Here is a 9,830-nt window from a genome sequence, read left to right as displayed (position 1 = left end):
AAAAAAAAACTAAAAAAAAAAAAAAATCCTTGCAGGTATAGTCAGAGAACACACAGATGCAGTTCCAGAGATGCTTGATGGAGTCAGAGAAGGTTTCTTAGAGAAAGTGTGAAGGGGACCCAGAGGGACGAGGTGAGTGATTCTATATCTTTGGCTCATTCTCCCCCTTAGAGAGAATTAGAGAGAAGTGAGGGAATGAGAAGGTGGAGGAAGGAAGGAAAAATGTGGAGAATGATGGGAAAGTAGAAAGTGATGAGATCAGAAAAGAGAGAAATATGGTGTTTTTCACATGGATGTTACTCACTAAATGTCTGTTGAATAAATTAGAGAATAAGCAGATTCTCTGTGTGTGCATGTGTGTGTGGTGAGAGATATCTACAGAGATATGGAGTGTGGGGTGTGGGTGTGAACAGAGATAGGGAAGAAACAAGTGATATGAATAAAAATGGTGAGGCGGAAGGAGTTGTGGACAGAGATGTGGGAGATGTAAGAGATAAGGAGAAGGGTAAAGGGAAGAGAGATAAAGTCAGAGGTAGGGTGTCTCGTGTGTGAAAGGCACTCAGTAAAGTGTAGACTAGATAGATGAGGTGCTTAGCACGGGAGGTGCACAGTGTAGATATTGAAGAGAAACCACACACTATCTATTAGAAAAGCAATTATACTAGTTTCATCCTGAGATGACTAGGGCTTAACAAGCAGTGTGAATGAAGAGATAAGGAAAGATAACTGAGGTGTTTCAGAGGCAGAATGGACAGGGCATGGAGCTTGTTGGGATGGGAGAATTGAGAGAAAAGGCACAATGAATAAATTCCAGGTTTTTGCCTTTAAGGACTGGGATTGTGTGTCCATTCATTAAATAGGGACTGTAGGAGGCCAGCTGTTTTTGGGTGGACATGGTGGAATGTTCTGGAGGTGATGGCTAGGGAGCAGTTAGATATTCTGGACTTATCTCAAGAAATAGCCTCAGATGGAATTGTAGATAGTGAGGACTCACTCAACAGAACTGTGGTTGTGACAGGATCACCCAGGTGAGCCCATGGTAGATTCTCCAAATTGTTTAATGAAAGTTAGAGAAACAACCCAACAGGGGGGTAGTGTGAAGGCTTCGTGAAGGGCACAGCAGGCAGCGGGCACTCAGGCATGACTGCTTTTAGGCCCCTGCATAAGGAAAGGGAAGAGTCCAAAGTAGAACAACTTCCACAGTGATGTGATCCAAGGTGTAGTTTATAGAGTCAAGGTGATGGCAGGAGTAGATGGGATGAAGTGACTGTGAAATTAGGGTGCTGAAAAGTCATTTTGCAAGGTGTGCACAAGAATGTTCATAATGGGGCCTCTCTGGTGGCTCAAAGGTTTCAGTCTCAGCGCTATGAAGCTAGCCACAGCCACTGCAGTACAAGTTCGATCCCCGGCCAGGGAGCTGACCCACGCAGTGCAGCAGACCTCTCCTGTCTGGGCTGCTGCTCCCTCAGCAGTGTATTTCAGTCAGTCTGCTCCCTGTTATGTCTCTGGTGAATCCTCTCACCCCCTGGCCCCCACCCCTCTGGCCTGTATCCCAGTTCTTGTGTGCATACATAAATAAATCTTAAAAAAAAAAAAAAAAGAAGACTTCCAAGAAGATGAGAAAGAGGTAGAAACAAATAGAGAGGAAGCTGGAGAGCAGGCGCTCTCTTGGTGAATGTGCAGGAGACTGGACAGTGACAGCAAGGGGAGATCAAAGGTGGCAGGAGCCAAAGTCACCAGCCTCAGAGAAGTGGTCAGAGACTGAAAGTATACCCTGGCAACCGTTCATCAGTTGATAAACATTTATAAGATGTGGGAGGAGTCACTCACTTCTCACTTATCAACACTCAGAGGAAATAGATCATCTGTGGTGGGATTCCAACATCCTCCTGGGTTTTCACCTCTGAGAGGGAGCCTTGAGCTCTGAGTGGGAGTTTTTAGGCCCTGATGTCCCTCCAGCTACAATGTTAAAGAAGTCAGACGATCTTGTGAATATATGCACTTTACGACTTTCCCATTCCTTGCCTTTCACCTTAAGTCCCTGGTCATCAAACCTCTTTTCTTTCTTTCTTTCTTTTTTTTTTTTTTAAAGATTTATTTATTTATTTGTACAGAACTGGGGTACAGGCCAGAGATGCGGAGGGTGAGAGGCTTCACCAGGGACAGAGCGGGGAGCAGAACAGGCAGATCTACGAAGTACACTGCTGAGGGGAGCAGTGGGCGGGTCAGGAGAGGTCTGCCACGTCATGTGGATCTCCTTGGGGCAGGCGGGATCGAACTCATGCAGAAGTGGCTTAAGCTTCTTTGTGCTGTGCTTTAACCCGCTGCGCCATCAGGGAGGGCCAAACCTCTTTTCTTTTTTGCATAGAAGAACTAGGGTGTAGGCCAGAGGTGCGGGGAATGAGAGGAATCAGCAGCAACAGAGTGGGGAGCAGCACAGGCAGATTTTACTGAAATGAATAGCTAAGGGAAGCAGCAGGTGAGATAGTTGAGGTCTGCTGTGCCATATGTGGGTTAGATCCCTGGTTGGGGAGCTCAGCTGTAGAGCTGAGACTTAACCCTTAGGCTGCCAGGGAGGCTCCTTGGTCAAAATTTGTTTTGAAAAATTGGTCTCCCTTATGGCACAGGGGTTAAAGTCTCAGTGCTGTAAAGATATCATCAGTCGCTGCTGGCAATCTCTGGCCAAGGAGCTGACCCACATGATACAGCAGACATCTCCTGTGTTGCCCACTGCTCCAGCAGTGTATTTCAGTAGACCCACTTGTTCTGCTCCCCACTCTGTGGTGAATCCTGCCATGCCCCACACCTCTGGCCTACAACCAGAGTTCTTATATGCATAAATAAATAAAAATAAAACCTTAAGAAAAAAAATTCCATCCTTGTGTCCACTGAGCTGGTTAGCATAGCAGTCTTGGTTCTGAGGAAAGTTCTCTATAGGGTCTCAGATTTTTTTTTTAAAGATTTATTTATTTGTTCATACAGAACTGGGGTACAGGCCAGAGGCTCAGGGACGGTGAGAGGCTTCACCAGAGACAGAGTGGGGAGCAGAACAGGCAGATCGATGAAGTACACTGCTGAGGGGAGCAGCGGGCGGGTCAGGAGAGGTCTGCCGCGCCATGTGGTCACCTCCAGGGCAGGCCGGAATCGAACTCATGCAGAAGTGGCTTTAGCTTCTCAGTGCAGTGCTTTAACCCGCTGCACCACCAGGGAGGGCCTCAGATTTTTTTTTTTATAAAATATATATTTATTTATGCATACAAGAACTGAGGTACAGGTCAGAGGTCTGGAGGGGTTTTGTAGAGACAGAGTAGGGAGATTGTCTGAAATACACTGCTGAGGGGAGCAGCAGGTGAGACAAGAGAGGTCTGCTGGGCCCTGTGGGTCACCTACCTGGCTGAGGATGGAACTCATGCTGCAGTGACTGTGGACAGCTTTACAGTGCTGCACTTTAACCTCTTACACCACCAGGGAGGCCCTGGGGCTCAGATTTCTTTTAAAAGAATCCATACCAGTTATTCTAGGTGGACTTAAAAAACAAATTCCAGTACTGTCTTTGGAAGTCACATTTTTGGGTACTGGAAATCTTAAAGAGGTGACGTGAGCAAGACAACCTGAGTTCAAGTGCAGCTGAGTTCGGCACCCAGGTCTGGGGAGAAGCTGGGGGTTAACAGGCACTGATCCTCCAGTCCATGGGGCCAAGTTGACAGGTGTAACTCCCGTTTTACAGATGGGTGAGTGGTGGAACCAGGATTCTACCTCAGGCCGATTGGACCTCTAAACTGCACTGCTCCCTGAGACCAGGAGCATTGTTTTGAGAATGAGCGGGCACTGTGAAAAAGTGTGGAGTAGCCCATGCTAATCCCCACCCCCACCCCCAAACTGCGGGATTTCTCGTAATTGAGTACAAGAGGCGGTTTTCCCTACATTAACTCTCTGGAGTGGGAGTGGGGTGCTGATTGGAGGAGGCAATGAAAAGGACCTGGCACAAGCTATAATGAACCCTTCCTCGTGCGCTATTGCCACCAGGGGGCAGCACGCGTCTTGCCACGGGACCTCCATCCACATCCTACCCGCAAGGTGGCTGATAAGCAGTCGCCTCAACCTCAGGGATAGAGAGTGGCTGACTCAGTCCTTCCTAGGTTGTGTGGCATGTGTGGTTGTCTAGGTGGTTCAGAGAGGCTAGGTAACCTGTTCAAGATTATGTAACTATTTGCGGGGGAGTTGCCACTAAACCCCAGCCTGATCCAAGCAGGTATTCTTTACTGCTTCTTCAAAACAAAAGCTCCAATCCTTGCAGTGAAGGCAGGAATTGCAGTGTGCAGTATTGAGCAAGAGCAGGAAACACAACACAAAGGAAAAATAAGGGTTAATATACAAGGGGCCAGAAAGAGTGAGGGGGGGGGGCTGCATGCCTCCCCCAGAGTGTTCCACTACTCCTTTTCTGTATTCTGTTGTGTGCTGGGGACGTGTGATGCATGCAGAGGGTTCTGATCCCCTTCAACACTGAGCCATAGTGATCCACGCAGCTCCTTTCTTCTGTGCCTGTAAAGATACATTTCACGGAATGGGTACCCTGTGGTTGTTCTGTAATTGTTAAATAGTGAATAACACATTAAACAAGCGGATTTACTAGGGGGTGACTTGTGAGTGTAGAATGTGCCCAGAGAACCAGACCTCTTTCAGCAGTGTATTTTCTTCGTGGAGCTATAATGTGAATGAGTTCAAACGTCTCCATCCACTGCCCTCACTGTGCTTCTACCCCAGTCAGTGGGTCTAGGGAAGATGTGTGTGTGGCGGGGGTGGGGGGCGCTATTCTGCAATTGCAAGGAGGGAAATAGGTCAGCTCGAGGGGTCCACCAGGCTTTTAGTGGTTTCTGCTGAGAGGAGTCAGGTCTTCTTGAATTCAGAACCACATCCTGGTCTGATCCTCCCACCCTCTCCGTGGGTTACCAGCCACCTAAGCTCCATTCTTGCCTTCAGACAACCTGTGCACGCAAGGCCCCCATCACCTAGCAATCCATCCATACCTTGCCTTCTGCAGCATCCTTTCTCCTCCGGGCTCATTATTTGATGCCCAAGGTGCCTGGCGCTCGCGGTGCTGGGCAAGTGATGTGTGAGTCCTGGGTCACAGGATGCTCCCCACCCCCATCTGGTGACCTGAGACCTGACCACAAGCAGTGGGTTTTGTTTCTTCTTCCGCTCTTGCCCTTGCTCCCCTCCCACTGTGACACCCTCCCCCATGACCAGGATGCTGTTGCTCATGCTTATCGATGACTGTCCAGACGGCAGGGTTTTCTCCCAGGACCCCAAAGGATGTGGGCTGGGGGGTGGGAGGGTGGGACATAAATGCCCTAGGGAAGCAGGCTCAGTGGGGACTGAGCAATGAACCCTGGGTGAGTGTCAAGGGTGGGAGAGTGGGAGTGGACGGGGACTCTCCATCAAGCTGACTCGAGTGGACTCCCCCATAAAGCTGATTCTGTGTGCCTTGGTGATGTCCCCTGGGAGGGCACTCTTCAGCTTCCACCCCAGAACTCTTCACCCTGCTTTCCAAGTAAGATAAAATTGAAGGAACCAGTGAAAATGACTTGAAGTAAGGAAAGGATTCAAGGGAGGGGTCAATTATTTTTAAGGGGTCACTTTTAATTTGATGAGTTTAATAAGCCTATTAAACAAAGCTTATTATCTAGGGTCTGAATATAATTAGGAGTTTAGGAGATCTAATTAAAACTCAGATAAGTTTTTTAGTGAAACTGAATTTAATTAAATGAAATGCCTTAACGCTCAGACGTGTTCATTAACTAAATACCATGTGGACTCCAGACCAGAAGATTTAACATCAGTTTTAGCATCACCAGGGTATACATTCTCAGGCCCCACTCCAATCCACTGAATAAAAATAGTAAACACTGGGGGTGAGGCCCAGGCATCTGTTTTAACCAACACTTCCAGGTGATTCTTATTAACAGACTCAAATTTGAGAGCCACTAAAATAGAAGAATGACATATACATGTCACTAACTATGAATTTAATCAGGAGCTTTAACAGATGGTTTAACATCAATGTGGATAAGTTAAATAGGGATCTTAATCAATTATAGCCATGTCTTCATTTGAATTGTAATTATTAATACTAACAAAAAGCAAAGTGAAAAGGGGACTATTATTACAGAATGCTGTTAGTTCTCAATTAATATATGCAATAATGTAATTAATGACATCAGTTACTTTGGCAGCCACATTCATTAGTGAGCTTCAGCTGCATCGGCAGTTTAAACTTCAGCAAGATGGTGAACTGGAGCACCAGCACACAGGCAGAGAGCGACCGCGGGGGAAGGGATGTTGTAGGAACGAACTTGAAAACGAACTTTAATAAAAGATGTTAATAAATTAGGTTGGGGACCTCCCTGATGGCCTAGGGGTTAAGTCTCAGCACTATCACTACCATGGCTTGAGTTCCCCCACCAGGGAGCTGAAGCACCTGGCCCAGCGGAACTCTCCTATATCACCTGCTGCTCCCCTCAGCCATGTATTTCAATAAATCTGCCTGCTTGCTCTCCATTCTCACCGCCCCTGCCCCTCTGGCCTGTATCCCAGTTCCATGCAAAAAAAAAAAAAAAAAAAAAGTTAGGTTGGTAAGAAAAGGGGTTTGGCCCTCCCCAGTGATGCAACGGGTTAGGACTCAGCACTGTAAGCTAGCCACAGCCACTTCAGTGCGAGTTCAATCTCCGCCCTAGAGGTGACCCACGTGGCGTGGCAGACCTCTCCTGACCCGCCCGCTGCTCCCCTCAGCAGTGTACTTCATGGATCTGCCTGTTGTGCTCTCCACTCTGTCTCTGGTGAAGCCTCTCACCGCCCCTGCACCTCTGGCTTATACCTCAGTTCTGTATAAATAAATAAATAAATCTTAAAAAGGAAAAAAAGAAAAGGGGTTTAATGAGGTTTAATGAAGAATCCAAAGGGCTTGTCCCTCTGGGTCCTCCGACGGTGGAGGGACAATTGGGGTATTCTCCTGCAAGCTCCCTTGCCTTTTCTCTTTGGGGGTATTTCTCTGGGCCTTCTCTCTGCTGCCAGGATCCAGTGTTCTGTTCTCTGGGTGTCCCAGCCTCCTGAGATCATACCCAGGAGGGCGCCACTGCCTTCTGGGCCTGCTCCTTCAATGCCAGCTGTGGTTCCGTCAGGTGGTACCAGGACAGGGTGGCCCCAGGGAAGGAGGCCTGCCTCCTCTGGCCTCTCCCCGCTTCCTGCATGACCACCAGGCCGTGCTGCACATCTGGGACCCAGAGTCTGTGATGCCGCAGTGTAGTGCAGGGCAGAGTTGCTGGATCTCGGTTTTGAAACAGGAACTGGGACTGCTGGTGGTGGAGAAAGACAGGTTCCTGGAGATGTCCCTGGAAGTGAAGTGTTCCTCCCTGGGACCTCCTCCACGTGGGCCCTCCCTGAGCCAGCATCTCCCCTGGTCCTTTACCAACTCCTTGCTCTCCAGCAGCCACGGGTGCAGGACCCCCTAAGCTAGCAGCTACTGCAGTCCTCTGCCTATGGGGACCTGCTGTGCCTACTGCTTTCTCTCTGTGGCCTTGGGCAGCGGCCATCTGTTACCAGGGCAATGGCGGGAGGGGCTGAGATGGGAAAGGGGGGGAGGAGGGAGCTAAAGGAGGAGGCAGGGATCCAGAAGAGAAGAAGGCTGTCCCACAGGCCACTGTCATGGGAACACGCCTTGGGTGGCCATTCCCAGCCCCAGTGAGCACACTCTTTTCATGAGACCCCAATAAAAACCACCACGCTTTCTTTTTCATGAATCTATATATCCTTCACTAATTTCCAGATGCCCTAATGTGGCCCGGCCTGGATTGTCCTGACTCAACTCTCCCTATACCAGTTCTGACCCAGAAAGGCCCAGTGAGGGGACTTCTTTAAGAGCGACCCAGACCCCATTCTAGGACTCTCGTGGGACTCCACCCACCCATCCCTCTTGGTTCAGAAATTCCAGCCTGATTCTCCTGAGAGATGAGCTACAGCAGATCTGACCGGTCCTGCTTCTCAGCTGCCCACACACATGAACATGCTCTTTCCAGGCCTCCAGGGGAGTTCCAGTCCCTAATGACCCTTCTTCACTTAGCAAATCAAGGCTTGAGCCCGGGCGGGAAGGAAGGCCAGTCGTTTCAGTTTTGTTGGTGGCCATATTGGTGGGGGGCTGGAGATGAACTGAGAACCCTGAGACACAGAAGGTGGCAAGACCACGGTCTTTACTGGATGAACCACAGGACAGTGCTGACCGCCCACCTGCGCTGAGGGAGGCGATTCAGGGTTCTCAGGTGGGTTTGTTATTGGCAATGCAAGCGTAGTCGGCGCTGGCGTCCTCTTTGGAGCCTTCTCTTTCGCTGCTGGGCAGCCTCTGCAGGGATGCATAGTGTAGCTCCTGCTCCGAGAGCTGGGCCTGGAGCCAGACAGGAGGTGACGGTCACCCAGGAGCCTGCTCCCACCATCCTCCCCTGGGACTTTTTGCCCCGCCCCCACACTCTTACCTCACTGCTTATTCATTCTCCCCTGCTTAGCTTTCTCTGTTTCCCTCTCTTCTCCCCTCCCCTCCCTTTCTTCCCTTCCCTTCCTCCTCTTCTTCCTCTTCCTCCTTCTGGCCTAAACACTGCTCTATTCTGGTCTCTCACTGCCCTTTCTCTGTCTCTCTCACTCACTCCCCATGGCTCATTCTTATTCTCTCCCCCTTAACTTTTCTCGTGGTTCCTCTCTCATTTTCCCGTGTCTATTGTTCTCTAAGTTTCTTATTCTTCCGGCTCTGTCTTTCTCACTTCCTCCTCTCTTTTCTGTGTAATCCCCCCTTGTAGCTCTACACCAATTCTCATTTTCTCTTCTGCCTCTCATTTTCTCTGACTCACTCATGTTCCTGTTTTCTGTCTTCTCTTGCTCCCCTGTCTCCCTCCTGTCACCCAGTCACTCCCTGCCCTTTTCCCAGACTCACCCTGTTCAGCTCCAGCCTCTTCACTGGAAGAAAAGCAGCAGCTTAGCATGGTCCTCCTCACTGGCTCCTGCAGCCCCAAGGAGTGCTCCCCACCCTCAGGGTGTTTCCTCACCTGCAGGTTTCCCGTGGTGCCCGTGGCCACAGCCTGGACCACTGCCTCTGTGGACACTCTCCCCTGCCCCCTCCCACCTGACTTCACCACCTTCCTCACCCTGGGCATGTCGGGATTGATGGGGACTTCTGGGAGAGGGTGTGGGTAAGGGCAACTGCTGTGGGCAAATGAGGGGGACTCGAGGCTCACCTCTCTGATGGAGCCGACACAAAGAGATGGACAGAATGACCACGATCAAGAGCAGGAGCCCTCCCAGTCCAAAGCTCCCATAAATCAGGTATGACTTTGTGTCTGTAAGGAAAAGCAGTCGGTCAGAGATGGCTCAATTCCCTCTCCAACTACCCCCTGCTCCTGAGTGGCATGCATATCTTGGCTCCCATCTCCAATAGTTTGAGGCAGAAAGACATATTCTCAAAAGTCTTCATCCCAGACCTTGTGACCTCACCCCCTGAGGGAGGTGCCTGTCTTTCACAGGTTACCTCACATACACTGCGCACCCCTCAGAGGCTCCCCGCCACCCTCTGACGCCGCTAGGTCTCCTGCGGCATCCCTTGCCCACATCTACCAGCTGGCCCTGAGAGACCTGGACCACTTTCCACACCACAAAGTCCATACCACTTTCCACCCACTGCTCCCTGGGCACCCACAACCCACCTGCATTTTCTTCACTCATTTCTGTTAGTTGGGGACTGAAGCCTGACCTGCACGTCAGGAAGCCTCACCTCTGTTCTACCAGGCTATCCG

General features: G+C 49.9%; 1 protein-coding gene across 1 annotated transcript; it reads right to left on the bottom strand.

Moving 5' to 3' along the window:
• Positions 1-7,270: 7,270 nt before the first annotated feature.
• On the bottom strand, positions 7,271-9,830 carry LST1 (leukocyte specific transcript 1). Its single transcript, XM_012734432.1, has 5 exons — positions 9,741-9,830; positions 9,276-9,377; positions 8,975-8,997; positions 8,281-8,434; positions 7,271-7,352 (listed from the first exon to the last, which is right to left on the bottom strand). Exons 1-4 carry the CDS (start codon positions 9,757-9,759, stop codon positions 8,309-8,311), a joined length of 270 nt encoding a protein of 89 aa, XP_012589886.1. The 5' UTR covers positions 9,760-9,830; the 3' UTR covers positions 7,271-7,352; positions 8,281-8,308.

Source organism: Condylura cristata, unplaced genomic scaffold (assembly GCF_000260355.1).
Source record: "Condylura cristata isolate star-nosed mole 26May11 unplaced genomic scaffold, ConCri1.0 scaffold00055, whole genome shotgun sequence".
NCBI lineage: Eukaryota > Metazoa > Chordata > Mammalia > Eulipotyphla > Talpidae > Condylura > Condylura cristata.
This window is presented reverse-complemented; position numbering and strand designations above follow the sequence as displayed.